The sequence below is a fragment of the Epinephelus lanceolatus genome, chromosome 18 (assembly GCF_041903045.1).
Source record: "Epinephelus lanceolatus isolate andai-2023 chromosome 18, ASM4190304v1, whole genome shotgun sequence".
NCBI lineage: Eukaryota > Metazoa > Chordata > Actinopteri > Perciformes > Serranidae > Epinephelus > Epinephelus lanceolatus.
This window is the reverse complement of record NC_135751.1, coordinates 40,424,367-40,443,850: the sequence shown is the minus strand read 5'-3', so window position 1 is coordinate 40,443,850 and position 19,484 is coordinate 40,424,367. Positions and strand designations below refer to the sequence as shown.

At 42.0% G+C, this 19,484-nt stretch overlaps 1 protein-coding gene across 3 annotated transcripts; it reads left to right on the top strand.

The window, feature by feature from the left end:
* Positions 1–285: 285 nt before the first annotated feature.
* Positions 286–18,090, top strand: LOC117268361 (phosphoribosyl pyrophosphate synthase-associated protein 2). Of its 3 annotated transcripts, XM_033644728.2 has the most exons (11): positions 286–399; positions 3,719–3,879; positions 7,865–7,917; positions 11,429–11,495; positions 11,618–11,790; positions 13,359–13,474; positions 14,480–14,535; positions 14,807–14,955; positions 15,046–15,116; positions 15,293–15,439; positions 15,527–18,090. In XM_033644728.2, exons 2-11 carry the CDS (start codon positions 3,797–3,799, stop codon positions 15,683–15,685), a joined length of 1,074 nt encoding a protein of 357 aa, XP_033500619.1. In that variant the 5' UTR covers positions 286–399; positions 3,719–3,796; the 3' UTR covers positions 15,686–18,090. The 3 variants fall into 3 exon arrangements, with proteins under 3 accessions (XP_033500619.1, XP_033500617.1, XP_078017222.1); XM_033644726.2 differs by having other exon boundaries at positions 14,807–15,116; positions 15,527–16,144; XM_078161096.1 differs by lacking the exon at positions 286–399 and adding an exon at positions 2,232–2,270 and having other exon boundaries at positions 14,807–15,116; positions 15,527–16,144.
* The last annotated feature ends 1,394 nt before the right edge of the window (positions 18,091–19,484 follow it).

The following is a 19,484-nucleotide window of genomic DNA, read 5'->3' as shown; positions in this document are numbered from 1 at the left end:
CTGGGCTTCTTTGAAGCATGACACTTAAATAAAGAAATCAAATCAAAATATTACTGTTTGCGAGTAATTATATTTTGAATTTATTTAAAATAATAATAAAAAAAATAGACGGACAAAACTTTAAAAGCGTTTGCTATTTCAATCAAGTGTCGACTTTCTAGACCTCACTAAATCCATGCGATAAGTTTTATTATGTACGAGTTTTTAAAGAGCACGTAAACGCATCTTGCACCCGCCCCTTTCCCATTTCCTGGCCTGTGATTGGTCGAGCTGTCCGTCCGTCAGAGCAGAATCTCAGAGGCAGTCAGACTGAAGGGAACAGGTTGAAGGGAGCAGGAGAGGCTCGTTTATTCAAATACGGTTGGTTGCAGATTGTAACCGGATCTAACGCGCAAACTGGTGAGCAGAAATATTATTGTTCTTTGTTTTAATACTCGTTATTCTGTTTTCTGCCCGCTACAGTCACGGACTTGATTTCTGATGCATGAAAAATAAATTTTCGCATTCAGGAGCTTTGCCAGGGCGAGATTATTCCTGCGAGCTATCGCGTTAGTACAGTGAGATACCGTTAGCTACCTCAGGATGCTACAGACAAACACGTCATATTAGCTCATTTTAACTTATTGTGTAGCTGCGTTTTATTTAGTAGTTATGTCAGATATAGTTTAATCACACGGTTTGACTCATTAACACATTCAGTCTCGAATAACTCACGAAAAACGGTGAAATCCCGTGTTGTCCTGCTAGCTTAGCACCGTGAAGCTAACGTCGTGACAGTGTTGATTGTTGGGATGAAGGATTTCAAGCCTCACGTTAAGATTACGAGTTAGCTCAGCAAACGGCACTAAAACTTAAAATTGAAACGCAAAGATGAACATTTAATATAATATAATTTAATATAGAAACCTCCCCTCCCTGTTGGTGTGGCTCGCACATATTCTGGTTGCACATGGTTACATATGGCATCTGTGTGCAGCCTTTTGTTTGCTTTGTGTTATTGTTCCATTAAATAAAAACCCTGAAGTGTTCAAGCTGAGGCACTAAAAGCCTTTTCCTCCACACTACAGACTTTATATGTCCCCAAACACACAGACAGGCTTATAACAGTAAAACAAACCGTATATTAACATCAAAAGTAGCTTAAAATTAAAGAACACAGTCAAAACTTAAACAGCACTAAAATAAGTAATAAATTTAAGAATTGGTGAAGAGAAGTAGCTTGTATAAAGTTAAGTTTAGAAAAGAAAGATAGAACAATGTAAAGTGGACTGTTGAAGGTGGAAGGATGCAGCAATTGGTATTCACAGTGACAGGTTTAGGGGATTTAGTGGCTTCTGGCAGCGAGGATTACAGATTGCAACCAGCTGAAACTTCTCCCAGTTTAAATTCCTTCACTGTTTACTGGGAGCCGAATTATCCACAAAGGTCTCCTCCTCTCCAAAACAAATAAACCAGGTGATTTGAACTGGTAAAACCACTGAGTAAACCCGTCTTACGTTACAAATGAGTGTTTCTCAGACACTGTTTGGCATGTCGTAGGCAGGCAACAAGCTCAGCACCTGCTAATGTGTGCTCTAGGGATAGACCGATATGGATTTTTTTAGGGCCGATGCCAATACCGATTTTTTTCCATCACCCTTAGCCGATGACTGATTATGGACTGCCGATTTTCTTGAGCCGATATTTGGGGCCGATACTGCTTTTGCTCCCTCAATTTACATAAAAAAAAATGACACAATGATAACAAATATTACAGGTCTCAAGTTTAAAATAAGAAACATTTATTGAACAGTAAAAAATACTAAAACAAGATGGAAAGTTGAGGTAGAACAGGTAGAATATTATTATTATTATTATTATTATTATTATTATTAGACATTCAAATAAAAAAAAAAAGAATTCAGTGCTTGTAAATCTTCCAGTAATGTCTTTATAAAATAAACAAATATTTAAGCTGAAGCATAAATAAAACAACAACTACTGTACACAGTAGGATTCGCTGCATGTGCGCTGCAGGGTCTTCCAGAAACATAGAGCTGCCCGTGGATGCCTGTCTGTAAATCATGCCAGGGAAAAATAAATCCACGAACCCACGCGCGTATCGGCCGATGCCGATACAAGTAAAAAACTCAAATATCGGCCTGATATATCGGCCGGCCGATGTATCGGTCTATCCTTAGTGTGCTCACCTTATTTCTGATCCAGATGTTCAGGAGACTTTTACCAGGAACTAAATTATCCACAGAGGTCTCTTGCTCTCCAAAACAAAGGTGATTAAAACCAGCACTGAATGAAGCAGTTTCACGATACAAATCGGTGTTTCTCCAACACTGTTTGGGACATATCCCTGCACCTGCTATTGTGTGCTCACCTATTTATTTTCTCTGATAACTTATTGTGCGCTCACCTTATATCTGGTCCAGGTGTTCAGGATGTTTTTACCGGGAGCTGAATTAACAGAGGTCTCTTCCTCTCCAAAACAAAACAGGCCAGGTGATTTTAAACTGGTAATAACACTGAATATAGCAGTTGCACATTAAATAAAAAAAAGGGGGTGCCCTCTAGCTCATCTAGTAGAGCAGGTGCCCCCTGTACAAAGGCTGTGTCCTTGCCACAGTGGCTGCAGGTTTGATTCCAATCAAGTTTAGAAATTAGCACCAGCTGCCAGCCAAATGATGGTTTTCTAGACAGTGTTTTTCCGACTCGTCACAAAGGAGCTGCAGTCTACGGTGGCCAATGCGAAAACGTGAATGTACCCATCTTGAGGCAGTGTTTGGTTTGTCCGTTCTGGGCTACTGTAGAAACATGGTGGTGCAACATGGCGATCTCTGTGGAAGAGGACCCGCTCCCTATGTAGATATGAACAGCTCATTGTGTCACAGCTACAGAGCTGCCTCAGCCTAGAAATCATATTCCAGACGTAAGGGAGCATGCTTGTTTTGAACAGACCACATCATCATCATCATTTCACTTTTTTTTCAGTAAAATATGAAATGCAATAATGACCATGCCTTCTAAAATCACAACTCATATCACAGTATCTGTCAATATAAACGCAGTATGACTTTTGTGGCACATCTCGCAGCCCTAGAAACAACTAACTGATCAGAATTGACAGATTAATCAGCTGATTACATTTGTTAGTTGCAGACCTATAGAGAAATATAACATTCCCCTGACTATTGATTTAAAATTTATGCTTGATTGACAGTGAAGAGATGCAGCTGAAACAGTGTGTTGCAAGACACGTCTGTCATTCAGTCTAAAAGGAGAAGTCCTCCTTGCAGTTTGCAGGAAGTAAATAAAAAACTGAGTTGCATTCTGAGACACGTTGCCGCCATTTGTGCTCATTTGTAACTTCAGCACAAGATTTGTGCCGAGGGCTTCTTATGGCTAAACATCAGTCTGAATGCAGCTGCCTTCCACCCACACACAGGCACACAGGTGTAGCTACTGTCAGTCAGGGTTGGTTGGCTGCAGTATTTTTATACCCGTCAGCTGTCGTGGTTGTGTGCCACGAGGAAACAGAGTTATTTAAGTATTAATCCTGCTTTTATCTGACGAAGCTGCTTTATGAAAAAGAGATTGTGTTGCGTGGCTCTCTGTAAGTCCTCAGGGACAAAGTGAAACATGTTTCCTGTTCCTCCTCCTCTTGAGTTTACGAGAGTTGACGCATTGATATTAAGGGAAGTAATCGCCCCCCGCCTCCTCTCTGCAGGAAGGGCTCAGCGCAGCGTGGGTGCCCAGGGATCCACTGCCTGAGTGTGGGGAGAGCAGCGGCCGAGACCCCAGAGACATGAACCACACCAAGGGAGGCCTGGTCATCTTCACCGCCAACTCACACCCCGCCAGCCGCGAGCTGGGCAAGAGGATTTCAGAGTGAGTACGGGCGGCCCGGGTGACATATGACACACAGAGACAAACTTTGCAGGTGAAAGTGGTTATTTTAGAGTACATAACTCATGTGGGTCCTTCAGGAACAGGTTTGTCACCTTCCTTCTCTCAGTGAAACAGCCTCTGCAGGAGTGTGTTGTTGTTTGTTTGAGACGTGCTCTTCAACTTTGGTTGTGCCATGTTTTCTGTCTGAATCGCTGGGTCTGCCTCTGTCAACACATGTTCAGTGTTTACAATATGGCCGACTAGAGCCAGCACTCAAAACTGCAGCTAAGCAAAATATAGGCACTTTGGAATATAATTTAAAGTGATAATGCTCCAGATTTAGCTAATGCTAATATTTCTTTGTTTTACCTTTTATCCAAAAATGAACACAATATACTAAATTAGTTCTTCATATCTGACTATGGCAGCCTAGATCTGCTAAGAAAGGGGAATTTTGACTTTCTTTTCATAGTTTGCGAGATATCTGCAAAGTGCAATAAATGATCTTGTTGACTGACAATAAAACCAGATATTTTTGTCCTTGAGGCGAAATTATTTTTAAAAAATCACTGCAAGTTGTATGTTTAAAAGGTGCGGACACACCAAACCGACATCAAAGAACTAGCGGCAACGAAAGCCAACTGTTGCGTCGTCTACGTCGCCTCACGTCGCCCTGTGTCAGTTGCATTTGAACACACTACACGGACTACATCCGACGGCCAAGTAGCACGTACGTTCTGCGCCTGCGTGAGAGAGAGCGGAGTGAGAGAGTGGTACATCCTGTCAGCCGAGGGGTTTCCTATCTGTGCAGCCGAGCACTGCAGCACCTCCACGGACTATTACATCCAGACGGTCCCGGTGTTTCCTCCTCAGGCTCCACTTCACTCAGCTGCCCGATAAACCCGCTGCTTCTTCCCACTTTAACCTGAATAACAAACCAGGGCTCAGTGGTCTGGTTGGATCCAAACGGAGAGCCGGGGCTAGCTCAGAGACTAGCGGAGGCTAACTGGCTGTGCTTCCCTCCGGTCATGCTACGGCTAACGCTCCGCTAGCCGGTCCCAGCTAGCTCCGGCTCTCCGTTTGGATCCAAACGGAGAGCCGGGGCTAGCTGGGAAGCTAGCGGTGGCTACAGGGGCGAGGAAATAAAACCTGAACAGCCAATGAGAGTGATCTCTCTCACCGATAAGCTCCGCCGCCGATTCAACATGCTCAATCGGCCGAAAAGCCGCTGACGCTGAAGTGCCGACGGCTCGGTCGGGTTGGTGTGTCAGAGCCTTAAGAGATGTCGTGGTCATTATGACTTCTGCTCTTCGTGCATCTGAAACATTCTGTGCATCCCAGTACCCATATTACCATACTGTTATGTATGCTAGAAAAATATTTAGCATGTCGTAATTAGTGCTGTCAAAATAATGCGTTAATTTTGATTAATTAATCACAGAAAAAAATCATCTGTTAAAAAAATAAATGCTGATTAATTGCTGCATTTTCCGTGGTGCCCTTTGACCCGGTGCATCACTGAAGGCCACAGTGACGAGACGACACTGCTCGGCCCCGTGACTGATTTACATTTAAAGAACGCCCAGATGGAGCTGTTGGTAGGAGCAGCGTTTTCTGCAGGTTGTGCAGGAAGGAATTTTCATACCATCGGAGAACTCCTAGCGCTAGCAGCCAGCTGCGTCAAGCCAAACTCCAGCAGGCGTTCAGACTGAGTCAGTCTACCTGTGACCGACTCACTAACTCCCTTACAGAATGGACTGCAGACTAGTTTGGGTGTTACAGGACAGCGGGACAACTGTGTCCAAAATCCAGCAGCTTTACAACGACACATCTGACAACAATTATTTGGGTTTCCTGGCATCTGCTGAACGCTCACATTTAACCCTGCAGATGACTGACTCCCCCGTCAGAAGATGACTTAAAGACCAAAGTTAAAGAACAAAGAATAAAAAGTAGAAACATAAATAAATACAAAATAAAGGAGTTAACTAATAGTAATGATAAAAATAAATAAATAATACCATAACAAAATAGCTTAATATTACATGCTTGTCACTTAGTACTCCACGCACTACTTAAAAATAGCGTAATTAAAAAAAAATAAAAAATCAAGCTAGCGGAATATTATTAGATTAATATTAGGTGATTTACAAAATGACATCTCTTATAAAAGTTATCAGACGAACCTCTTAAAGTGTATATTTGTTTTCTAACTGTAAAAAAATACATCAAACCCTGGAGCCAAGAAGAGACGGAGGATTTAAACTCCTCAAAAGGAGAAGAGAAACACCTCTGAGCTATAACTTCTGTAAATTTGACTCTGAGGTGAAAAAATATTTACACCATAGAGCTGTGAGATATTGTCTTTAACAGTCACACAGCCTGCACGTTTAAATAAAAGTCCCTCCAGCTAACAGAGTACGAATTCAATGGAAACTCACGACCTAACTGATCATCTGTGGCCTCCTTAAAATAAGTAGTCACATGATGAGATGCATCAACACATTTCATTGTGTCGTGTGTAAACAAAATATTCATGAACTCAAACTGTACTTGAAATGCACACCAGTGCTCCTGCTCGCCACAAGGACATGGAGTCAGTGTTTAGAGAACAAACAGAGGAGTCGGTCGGACTCGTCAGACACTTCACACTCTGTGTGTGTGTGAGATGAAATCAAACAGCACATTAACAGTTAACAGGGAGAACTGCACAGTGAGGTCAGCTCGTCTCATGAGGTGTAACATAACAACATATAAATGTCTATACTTAGGCCTCCGTCAGACAGAGGGAGGTCTGCAGGCTGAGGCGTCTTTGTTGTTTTAATGTTGCTAAGCAGCCACTGAATCACCTGCCCTTAGTTTAACCCTTTGAACTCTGCAATAGAGAGAGTCTGCTGCTGCCCACAGTAGTGTTTTTGCTGAGTGTGATGTCATTTCTTGAGTACGGGCCTGTGTCCACATCAAGTCTTTCATCAGCAGAAAAGTGGTGGCGGGGCGCTGGGGAGTGCTCCATCCCAGGGCTTCCTAAAATCCGACACTAGAAATTCGCTAAGTAGCTAACACGATGCTACATTAACAGAGCGTTGGCGACACCGCCACAAACAAGCTTACAAAGCGAACGGTGATAAAAGCACAGCACTAACCAGTGGGGCTGAGTATCGCCACTGATTTCCTGAATCAATTCGACTTTGATTCACAGGTCACGATTCTATTTGATATCCATTTTAGATTCAATGTGGGATATTTCAGTTACAGTACCAATTTTTGCTAGTATATGGATTAAAACTGAATATTTAGTTAAGTTTAAAAAAGAATAAAGAACACAGACATCAATTAACTCCTTTACTATCGGCGAGATTAACCGGGTTAAAGCGTCACACATCCATGGGAAAAAGTGTATATTAAAAGATAGATCTCGGACTTTACGAATCGATACCGGGTCATTCAAATAAAGATTGTTTTGGATCGGATGAATCGATTATTTTAGCCCTACTCACTAGGAACAACTAGGATCCGCTGGTCGATCTGCTCCCGAAAAATTAGGTTTTCAATACTGGTGCCTTTCTGAAAAGTTCAGAGGTTTTCAACTTAAAGTGCTCAGAGCGGCTGCACAAAACAAGCAGAGCGCTCTGAGAAAAGACGCTGAGTGTGGCGCTTGATCTGATTTGACAATGGGAAAAAAAACACCAATGACATCAGCATTTTTCAGCTCTCAGTTTAAGTTTGTCCTGCTGAAGGTGTTAAGGGTACTCCTGCAAAACCCGTGAGACACGTGGAACGGAAAAATGCTAAGTGCCACAACACGCTGTGTGATTATGTGTATTTCTTTCTTTATTTTCTTAAATACATGTTTTCTTGTTATTGAGGAAATAACCTGTTGCTTTTTCTTAGCGCTCCGTTTCTGCACAAATGTAAACATACAAACATCATCTGAGTTTGCAAAGCTAAGTTGAACTCCCTCTGTCTCTCTTTGTCTCTCTCTCAGGCGGTTAGGGGTGGAGCTTGGCAAGGTGCAGGTGTACCAGGAAGCTAACAGAGGTAAGATGGCGTGTGATGGGGAAAGACTCCCTGTGCATGTGTAGATATTTACCTACAGCTGCCCCCTGATAGTCGACCATACGTTAGTCAACCAGAAAGATCATTAGTCTGCAAGATTTAGTTGGTCGCTTCGTCGCAGAGACCTGTGAATGACAGGCTGTGAGACTGATGTTGGTGGAGAACAGCACACAGATAAATGATTGCAGTGCTGTCTTACTGTGTGTCAGCAGGTTAACTGTTAAACTGTGTGAAAGTGTGTTTATGTAATTGGAGCAGAGGCTGTGTGTGTAAAGCAGCAAGTTCTTTGAATTTGAGTTACATAACACAACATATAATATTATCTGCTGCTCTAACACTGCAGCTTTTACCAGACTGACTGCAGATGAAGGCCCTGATCACACAGAAAGAGTTTTGTAGGTTGCAAAAGGCAAGATGCACCAAGCGGTCTTTTTTTCCATTTTTAATTGAATGCCACTAGTAAAAAAACATTTGCTGCGTCATATTTATTGTTTTGAAGCAACCACCCCGTCACCTCCTTACACTAACCTTCCCATATGTTTATTTCATAGTGTGTAGCTGCTGCCATGTTGAGGCAGAGGGTACTGTCTGTAGCTCTGGTTGAGGGTGAGAGGCTGTCAGCAGATAAACAGAGATCTGTGTGGGTACATGAGACCCTAAAAAAGAGGCTGGATCATGGGGAGTACCACCAGTTGGTCCAGGAGCTTCTCCTCCATCATGGACGTTTACAGGCAGATTTTAGGACGACTCAGGGGCAGTTTGACAACCTGCTGTCTATCATCAGGCCGTATAGCTCTGGGTATCCAGCAACAGCTACCACCAGTTTCTCCTCCATTGTTTACCAACTGTAGACTTGTTGTCGTGACAACCACAGAAGCCCCGCCTCTCAAATCATCCCATTGGACAGTGGGGGAAAAGTGGTGATGACGTGGGGCGCTTTTCTGCTCTAAGTTGAAGTTTTTTGTTTTTTTTTCAACTCGAGGAGTTCAGAGCGCTCTGGCGAAAATGCCAGGTGAGGCTCGTAGCAACGCAGAAACAGCGAGCAAAAAGCTTCATTCTCATTTAAAACTATTCCAAAAAGCTGCTTCCAGCTGCTGAAACACTTTCTGTGTGATCAGGGCCTGACTGGTTTAATGTTTGTACAGAGTCGTTGTATTCCTCTGTGTAGTTTGGACCTATTTATGAACCTATTTATGAACCTCATTCTGTGGTTGCTTGTCAAAGAACAGCAGAGGTCGTGTGAACACTCATCAGCATCATCAAACTAGCCGTTTCACTCCAGACTACTTTACAGAGTATTACACAATCTTACTTCTTCTGTATGTTTGTTATGTAAATCAGGTGAGACTTAAGACAAAGTCCAAATGTTTTATGGCTCATTATGTAATTTTTTCTCCACACAAAAGCAAATAATTGATTTCAGCAGCCGGCTGGGGGGTTTGTCATTTCCAGAAAAAAATAACAAACTGTGTGTTTACTATTTAAAATTTACAAACTTAAGAAACAGCAAGTACTTGCTTTTTCTTAAGTGGTTACATCTCCAGTCTGACCTCAGGCTCACAGCTGACAGGTACCTGGTTTGTGTATATGCCGTAACACAAGTGAAGAGAATGAGTAATGGATTTGCCGTGAAAAAACAGCTTATGATGCGATGCGATAGTTGGACAATTGCTTGTGGTCAGGACACTTTTTAAAAAAAAAAAAAAAAGAAAAACCACCGGATAATTTCAGCACATAAGATAATTTCAGCACATAATTAGTATTAGGATGTGTTCACACCGGGCGCGAATAAAACAATGTGCGTACATGTAAAGTCATGTAAAGACGCTATTAGATACAAATTCCCACCAGGCGGTGCGATGGACACGACACAAGTAGCTCAATGTCCCATCATATGCTTATTGAGAGTTGTGTAGAATTGAAAAATCTGATCTTCAGCGACACATTTGCGCCGCAATAGCCAATCAGCATTGAGATCCTCCTGGGACGTATGGTGCTGAGGACGTCAGCATAAGTTCATTTATCAGAAAAATGGAGGAGAAGCTGATAGTGTCAGTCTGTGGCTACCCTGAGCTTTATGACCCCACGTCCTTCTTTTATAGAAACAAGAATATAAAAGGAGCTCAGACTGAAAGATTTGATTTCACGTGTGTATGACACAAGTTAAAGCCTTTGCTCACTGATTCTGATGCGTTTTGTGGTTTTATTCGGTGCAAAATTAGCAACACATGACAAAATGAAAATGAACATTTCCTTCTTTGCCTCTCTCCACTGGAGTTACCTATCTGACTGTCATCACCCCCTTCCTGTCTTTCATTTGGCACCACAGCTGCATGAAGAGGCAGAGCTGTCCTCTGCGTCCTGTGTGCGGTCCACATCCTCCTCCTCTTCATCATCATCCACCTGAATATCACTATCTGACCTGTTGGACGTAGCTGTCTGAGTTATGAAATGATTCTGTGCGCCCTGTTCCTCACAGCTGCCACATCTCCTTCACTGATTCTTGGTCAAACGTGTCGAAAGGCTCTGATGGATGTGAAAAACCTGTTACTAAAATTTAACGATGAAAGTTTCAGGTTCAGTGTGCAAACGTGATCGACACAACGTGAGGTTGTATTTACTTTTAGACGTACGACAATTTCAGATGAGAAAAACAGTGTGCAAAGGCCTCCAGTCGTGTGTGTAAAGCGAGCCAATGCAAATTATTCTAGTCTTAAACTTGCACGAGTAACACAGCTCCAACACTGCTCCAACAGCCCTAGGTGGTCAGTATGAAGTGTTTGCCAGCAGATCCTCAGGAACACTTTCCAAACAGTCTCTGCCTGCACCTGCTGCTTTATCACACAGTGCTGCTGCTGCAAGTAAGGCAAAACAAAGAGCAAATATTTAGCGTGGTAGATTACATGTCTGAAGCTATTTTCACGTACAGCAAGATGGCTTGGTGAGAAATTTAAATGGGTCTGAAGGTAGAAAGTCTGTCTGTTTGGATCATAGTCAGAATGTCCTGTACAATATTCACCGGCCTGTGTCAGCATTACACTGAAACACTGAAGCAGCAGTCAAGGTCGTCAGATGAATTTTCCACATCATGAATATTCAGTTTCTTGCTCCCAAACTGCTGCTTGCATCAACTCTCAGCTGTGGCTCAGTTTCCTCTGTTTCTGCCGGACGCTCGGCTGCCGAGGAAGCATTTTGTTTTCTAATCTCTATTCCGAGGGAAGCACATTTTTGGAATGCTAGTATCTACAATTTCACACAGTGGAGCGGAGAGGGAGGGAGGGAGGGGTGTGTGTGTGTGTGTGTGTGTGTGTGTGTGTGTGTGTGTGTGTGTGTGCGGCACAGAGGGCTCAGATAGCCCTCTAATGAAGCTGACAGGCCCTGCAGGCTTTGTTATGATGTAGGAGTGGTGTGTGCGTGTGCGTCTGATTGTGTGTTTATGTGCGCGTGCTTTCTTGCTGCTTCCTCTCTTCTCACGTCCTCTTTGTTTCCATAGAAACACGGGTACAGATCCAGGAGTCGGTGCGAGGCAAAGATGTCTTTGTGATCCAGACAGTGTCCAAGTAAGAACGACAACACACACAATTGAACATCTCGACACAGTTTGTCCCCTGAAACATCTCACTCACATCACGCTCTCCTCCTCCTCCTCCTTCTCTTTCTCGCCGTCCCTCGGCTGCGTCAGGGATGTGAACACCACCATAATGGAGATGCTGATCCTGGTGTACGCGTGCAGGACGTCCTGTGCCAGAAGCATCACGGGTGTCCTCCCTTACTTCCCCTACAGCAAGCAGTGTAAGATGAGGAAGAGAGGCTCCATCGTCTCCAAGCTGATCGCCTCCATGATGTGTAAAGCTGGTGAGAGACAGAGACACAAAACATATGACATGACCTAAAAGTATTATTGCAATGTGTTAAGTCTGTGATACACAAAATACATCTCAATATTTTGAAATCTCCTCTAAAAATACTACTTAAATACTAAACCACTAAAGTACTGCTACAATTAAGTTAAATAAGGAACTGTTAAAAAGTTGAATATAATACTGTTATAATAAATTTAAATAAAGCAAAGTTAAATACATTTTTTAAAAAGTACTGTAAAAGTTTAATAAAGCACTCTTGTAATAAAGTTGAATAAAATACTGTTTTAATAAATTTCAATAAAATACTTTTAATTAAAACATTTTATTATAATTTAAAATTTAAATAAAATACTGGTAAATAAAGTTAAATAAAATACAGTTATAACAAATTTACATAAAGGACTGTTTTATGAAAAAGTTAGATAAATACTTTTATAATAAATTTAAATAAAATACTTTTATAATAAATTTAATAAAGAATAATAAAATAATGTTTTAATTTAAAATTTAAATAAAATACTGGTAAATAAAGTTAAATAAAATACAGTTATAACAAATTTATAAAAAATTTAAGTACTGAAAAAGTTAGATAAATACTGTTAAAATCAATTTTAATAAGTATTGTGACAGTTGAGTTAAATAAAGTCCAGTTAAATAGTTTTTTAAAAACTACTGTTTAAGTTTAAATAATAATAATAATTTAATAATAAATTAAATTGTTTAATTATTTACTTAATTGAATGATAAGTAGATTATTTAACTATTTTTATTTAATTAGATAATAATTTAAATAATACATTTACACTAAGTACTTTTATAATATCGAATAAAATACTGTTATTTAAATAAAGTACTGTTAAAATAAAGTTTTTAAAACCTATTGTTACAATAAGGTACTGTAATATTAAAGTAAGATAAATAATAAAGTTAAAGTACTGTTCTAATAAAGTTAAATAAAATATTGACATAATGAATTAAATCAGAACCAGTGGTGCTTTTATTCTGAAGCACTTGGCTCGTCTCAGCAGGAAGTGTTGATATATTCGTTGGGAACTTGAAGCCTCCGGCCACCAGTTAGCTGTTAGCTGTTAGCTGTTAGCAGTTAGCGGCAAGTTTAACTGTCACAGCGGTGCTGTTAAACATGAGGATTTATTCACTGTGAGCTGGAAACAAATTAACAGCTCTCCACTTCATATATTAATAATGTTTGTAAGTCACACTGGTGCTCCATGGTCACAAAATGATCAGGGTCTGGAGCCCTGCTGAAACTAAAAATATGCTCCTCGCTTGCTCACACACTGGCGAAAAAACAATGACGTGACAATTTATACTTGGTGTTCACAGTACAGTGATTTATACATCCATGTGGAACAAGCTGTGATACATCGAGTGTTACCGATACATCATCCACTGCTATTTGCGGCATCACAAATAAAACATTTTATTTAGAGAATGTTTAACATTTATATGAAGTGAGACAAGGCTAATCTAAAAGTGTGTGTGTGTGTGTGTGTTTCTACTGCGAGCACTAACACCAGCACACTGACTGTGTCCCTGCAGGTCTCACCCACCTGATCACCATGGACCTCCATCAGAAAGAGATTCAAGGCTTCTTCAACATCCCAGTGGACAATCTGAGAGCCTCGCCCTTCCTGCTGCAGTACATACAGGAAGAGGTAGAAACACATGCCACACACACACACACACACACACACACACACACACACAGAACATGAATTTCATATTAAAGGACAGCTAAATTAGTTTTCTTACCTTTTTAAAGGGGATCTATGTAGAATTCAGAGCATGTATGAATTGTCTGGATACAGATCTTAACATCAGCAAACAGTGCTAAACAATGGCAACAGTGCTGACAGAGCTAGCTAAGGGCTAATTTATGCTCAACGTTAGAGACAGATGGAGCCGTCTGTCCGTACTCGGCGTTCATTTCATCCTTTTTGGTGCACAGATTTTGAAATCTTACAGATATGGACAAAATGGAGCGGTACCACTGGGAGATCATGGAGGCAGTGTAGCATAGTTCAAGTGAGAGATGACTGTAGGTGACAACAACAAAATTTAAATAATAGTGGAACAGAACAAGGTGAAACTGGTGGTTTCTCCTCCATTACAGCCTGATGATAGACAGCAGGTTGTCAAACTGCCCCTGAGTCGTCCTAAAATCAGCCTGTAAACGTCCATGATGGAGGAGAAGCTCCTGGACCAACTGGTGGTACTCCCCATGATCCAGCCTCTTTTTTAGGGTCTCATGTACCCACACAGATCTCTGTTTATCTGCTGACAGCCTCTCACCCTCAACCAGAGCTACAGACAGTAGCCTCTGCCTCAACATGGCAGCAGCTACACACTGATTACTGTGAGGATAGATAAAATGAATGAACTGTAGATTGATTACACAGAAAGGTTAGTGTAAAGGGGTGATGGGGTGGTTGCCTGGCAACAATGACAAGATGCAACAAGCGTTTTTTTGCTTGTAGCGTTCAACTACTACATAAATAGGCAGTGTGGTGCGCCTTGTGTTTTGCAACCTGCACAACACTCTGTGTGATCGGGGCCTTAGTCAGAATCCGCACCAGCTGATGACCCACGTAAAAGACAGAAAATAATCTGTTTGCAAATCTGACATTTAATTTGTGTCTTTATCTTTAATGTACCTGCAGATCCCTGACTATAGAAATGCTGTGATTGTGGCCAAATCTCCAGCCTCTGCCAAAAGGTACAGTCACCTCTCCTCACTCGCTGAAATCAGCTGTTTTGTCCGTCTCACCGCCCTCTCCTTCTCCGGGGAAGTTAAGGTTCAACTTTACATCTGTAGCAGCACTGCTGTCTTTTTTTAATCTACCACTGTGTGGCGCCAAATGAGAACTGTTCATATGTTTACACAGTGATGATATGTTCTGTATATTTATTGTGTTTGTACTTGCTGTGATGAAGGAGCGCAGTCAGTCATTACCTGAGTGTTCCTCTCTGTCTGTGTGCTCCTGCAGGGCTCAGTCGTTCGCCGAGCGGCTGCGTCTGGGTATCGCAGTGATCCACGGTGAAGCTCAGGATGCAGAGTCGGACCAGGTCGACGGGCGACACTCCCCACCCACCGTCAAGACCACCGGAGCCATCCACCCCAGCATGGAGATACCATGTAAGGCACACAGCAACGATAAATCCTGTGAACACAATCTAACAGAATACAGTAATTATGACTGTTTCCTGTGTGTCCTTTTGTTTCCAGTGTTGATCCCTAAAGAGAAGCCTCCCATCACTGTGGTTGGAGATGTAGGAGGACGCATCGCCATCATAGTGGTGAGACGACACTTTATTGTAGCTTTTAACTGAGGCTGGGCAGCATGGAGAAAATCAGATATCACCATGTCTAAACAGTGGTGGCGTGGTGTCACTAGAGGGAGCTGTGTTACCATTCACAGACTGAATGCTGAGAGTTGATCAGCTTGTTTGAGACAGGTCTGTTTGTCCCACAGGATGACATCATCGATGACGTCGACAGTTTTGTGGCAGCAGCGGAGACGCTAAAGGAAAGAGGGGCCTACAAGATCTATGTCATGGCAACGCATGGCATCCTCTCCTCGGACGCCCCCAGGTTCATCGAAGAGTCGGCCATTGACGAGGTGAGTGGGCTCTGAGGTTTTCTGGTGTGTAGTCACTTTGCTCTGCGTGACCTCACACGTCTCTCGTGTCTGGCGTTCGTCCTCCAGGTGGTGGTGACCAACACGATTCCCCACGAGCTCCAGAAGCTCCAGTGTCCCAAGATCAAGACGGTTGACATCAGCATGATCCTGTCAGAGGCCATCCGCCGCATCCACAACGGAGAGTCCATGTCCTACCTGTTCCGCAACATCGGAGTGGACGATTGAACGACCTGACACACACACACACTCTCACACACACTCTCACACACTCTCACCATTTGCCTTTTCAGGTGAATGTCAGACACTGCGCACACAGATATATCCATTTCCTGCGTGTATCATAACATACAAATATAACAGCTAACTCTTTCCTTTGCTTAAAGGGACAGTTCGGACTTTCTGAAGTGGCGTTGTATGAAGCTCTTATCTATAGTCAGTGTATTACCTACAGTAGATGTCAGTCGTCACGCCTCCAGTTTGGAGAAGCAGGCAGGAGCACTGACATGGAAGCTTCGAAATGTGCTGCTGTGCAACCAGACTCTAGAGAAAAATAGTAATTTTACCTCACAGATCACAGGAGCTGCTGGTCTACCACTGCCTCCATCAGTTCGTTAGTGTTTTAGGTCTGCAACTAAAAAACATTATCGATTAATCTACAGTCTATTGAAAAAAAAGAAAAAGAAATCTGGTCCGTACAATTTCTAAAAGCCCAAACTGACGCCTTCAGTTTGCTTCCTTTGTTCAACCTGCGGTCCAAAACCTAAACACTCTTCATTAACTTTTAAATTCAGTAGAACTTAATTGACCTCGAACGAACGTGAGCTGTCATTGACGTCTAAGAAAAGCAGCAAACTCTCACATCTGAGAAGCTGGAACCAGCAAGTTTTGCTTGAAAAATTACCGAAACGATTATTTAGTTGCCAAAATAGTTCGCAATTGATTTTCTTTCAATGTGGATTTGGTGTTTTAAGTGTGACTTCAGTGAATCCAAACAAGCTAACTGACCGAGGCAGTGGTAGACCAGCAGCTCCTGTGTTCTGGGAGGTAAAATCACTGTTTTTGTCAATGGAGTCTGGCTTTGAAGAGAGCAGGGATAACAGCCTTAGTTCCCCGTCAATAATTGCTGTGTGATGGGAAGATAAAGCGGTGGAAATATTCTAAACATAGCGTACACTTAAACTGAGGTGAGGTGGCTGAAACACATTTTGTGGCTGTCACTCAATAACACATGCTAACCGATTGAGGCAGAGTTAGACCAACAGCTCCTGTGTTCAACATGCTTAAATGAGTGTTTTTCTAAATGGAGTCTGGTGGCTTTGACGAGAGCATCAATGGGAAACTGCAGCTGTTAACTGCTTTAGTGTTGGAAAGGGCTGTTTGATGCCAAGTTAAGCAGTGAAAATATCCTCAATAGATATTTTTAGGTGGCTAAAGTAACATTTTTCTGCTGCAGTTTGCTTCTCCAAACTGGGGGCGCGCTGACTGACATCTACTGTAGGTAACACACTGACTATGGCCTCACACAGCCCCACTTCCAAGATCCAAACTATCTCTTTACCATAGAAGATGACTGAATACACACACACACACACACACACACACATATATACGACTGAACACACTGATCTGTGTCCTTCACGGACATGAATAGACTACTGCCTGTTTCTCTGAAAGCTGCCCTCTCATCAGACACCTCAGTTTTTCTACTCCTCTCTTTCTGAGTACCTTCGTTAGTCACCTCTCCATCTTGTCACATTTCTTTCCACAGAAACCATCGATGTTGCGTCTGCGATCGTTAGAACATACGGTAGCATCGAATGTCTCTCGCGGTACGTTTAGTTTCAGAAAGAGTGCCAGTGCCTTCTGCAGGACACAACACACAGGCCTTCACCGCTCCGATACTCGACTGTGTCTCAGCTAACACGACTAACTCATAACGGCCCCTGCAATTAACCCAGGATGATGCAGGTTCCTGACTAATTAACTTAGAATCAGAGCGCATGTTTAACCCTCTGTCTGAGTTATGTTATTTTACGTGTTGGCTGAATGTGTTACTAACATAGTTTAGAGTCCAACCAGCTCGCTGTGTGTGTGTGTGTGTGTGTGTGTGTGTGTGTGTGTGTGTGGTCGCTGTAGCACTTAGATGCTGCTCTGGTGTCAAATCTACTCATTGCTAAAACACAACTGGAATTAACAGAAAACATTTCTCAGTCTGGTTAATTGGACGTAACAAACATTTTGTTAAGTTTGCATTCATGACTCATCCATGTTACATAGCGTGCCATCATTTCAGTGCTCATATATTTTTATGTTTGTTCATGCCACAGACGATCCAGACTTTTGTTTTGATACAAGTTCTGCAGTTTGACTCTATATAATCACATGTACAAATGGGTAAATGATCGTTATGACGAGACTGATGAGGTTTGATTAAAACACACACGTTACCTGATGTTTCACAGATTGAGGTTTCAAACTGCAGCAAAAGATGAAAAAGTAAAATTGAAACTTTTTCTGACGAGCAAAACTTGACTGAAGCAGGTCTTTGTCACTTTACCAGATGTGTTCCAAAAATGTTTTGTATTTATTTTCAGCACTTAATATGAATAAATATGACCTATGAAAGTAAAGATGCCTCGTTCTGTTATTTTATAACTGGGTGTACTTTTTCTTACGATTATGCTAACACATGCTAATCTTTAAAGGAATACTTCACCTACAAAACAACCATTTGTAAATCAGTCAGTCGTGTTTTGTTACCTCCAACATAAGGAGAAAACTTTATTTTTGTTGCATGCTTCCACGGAAAATTGCGAACAAATTGATTTATTGATTGGGGACCATGTTTAACAGCAGCAAAATGATATCAAAACAATCTGTTTTAGGGCTGTGAAAATACCGCGTTTATTTTGATCAATTAATCACAGAAAAAGTTATGTTAAAAAAAATTTAACGCTGATTAGTGGCGTTCCGTGGTGCCGTTATTGAAGGCCACAGTGTCTTTGTCACAAGATGGAGGCAGACGAGACGACGCTGCTCGGCCCCGTGAATGGAACATATGCATTTAAAAAACAGCCAGATGGAGCTGTTGATAGGAGCAGTTCTCTGCAGGAGGGAATTTTCGTACCATCGGAGAACTTCAAGCCTGAAATATCACCTCAACACAAAGCATTTAGCAGCAAACCCTGAGGTCTGAGCTAGCACAGCCTCTGATGCTAATGCTAACAGCCAGCCTCATCAAGCCACTCAGTCTACCTGTGACCGACTCACTAACTCCCTTACAAAATAGACCTCAGAACAGTTTCAGTGGTAGAGGACACCAGACACAGCCTTGATGGCCACAAAATTCAATTTTAGTCTCATTTGACCAGAGTACCTTCCTCTGTATGTTTGAGGATACTCCCAACATATTGCCTTATTTTTTTTCTTGAAGCTTTTCCTGCCACTCTCCCATAAAGCTCAGCTCTGTGGACTGTACGGCTCATAGAGTTATTATAGACTGATACTCTGATCTCCACAGTAGAGCTGCGCAGCTCCTTCAGAGTTATATTTGGCCTCTTGGTTGCTCCTGATTAAAGCCCTTCTTGCAACAAGCATGACTGAAAGCGAAATTATTCCTGACTCCTTGGTGGTTCCAAAAAGAGGAGCAGCTTCAGTAGTGTGGAATAAACTTTTCCTTCTCTTAGCGCTCAGAGGGAACTCATTCAGCGGCTCCTCTGGCAGCAGCACAGCGTCTCTCCCTCTCCTCTCTGATTCTGTCACAAACCTTTGGTGATGCAAACCTACGTGCATAAACTCCATATATGTGACTGTGTCATAACAGCCTGTCACAGGTTACAGCCTGATGGTTAGAGGAGAAATGGCAGAGCATAAAAACAGAGAAGGAAATCAGCTGTTGATTTATATATATAGATCCCAGGGGACATTTTGTATTTGGGAGCTGTTTAAATGTGTAATTTGTTGAACTATTAATATTGTGACAGAATCTGAATCTCACTCTGAGTTACTGTTGTTGTTCACAAAC

Bases quoted from the DNA above. Each gene is read 5' to 3' on its own strand.
- LOC117268361 (XM_033644726.2), top strand. From the start codon at position 3,797: ATGAACCACACCAAGGGAGGCCTGGTCATCTTCACCGCCAACTCACAC. The intron at 11,496-11,617 runs GTAAGAACGACA...CGGCTGCGTCAG, and splicing joins GTGATCCAGACAGTGTCCAA to GGATGTGAACACCACCATAA. The intron at 13,475-14,479 runs GTAGAAACACAT...ATGTACCTGCAG, and splicing joins TGCAGTACATACAGGAAGAG to ATCCCTGACTATAGAAATGC.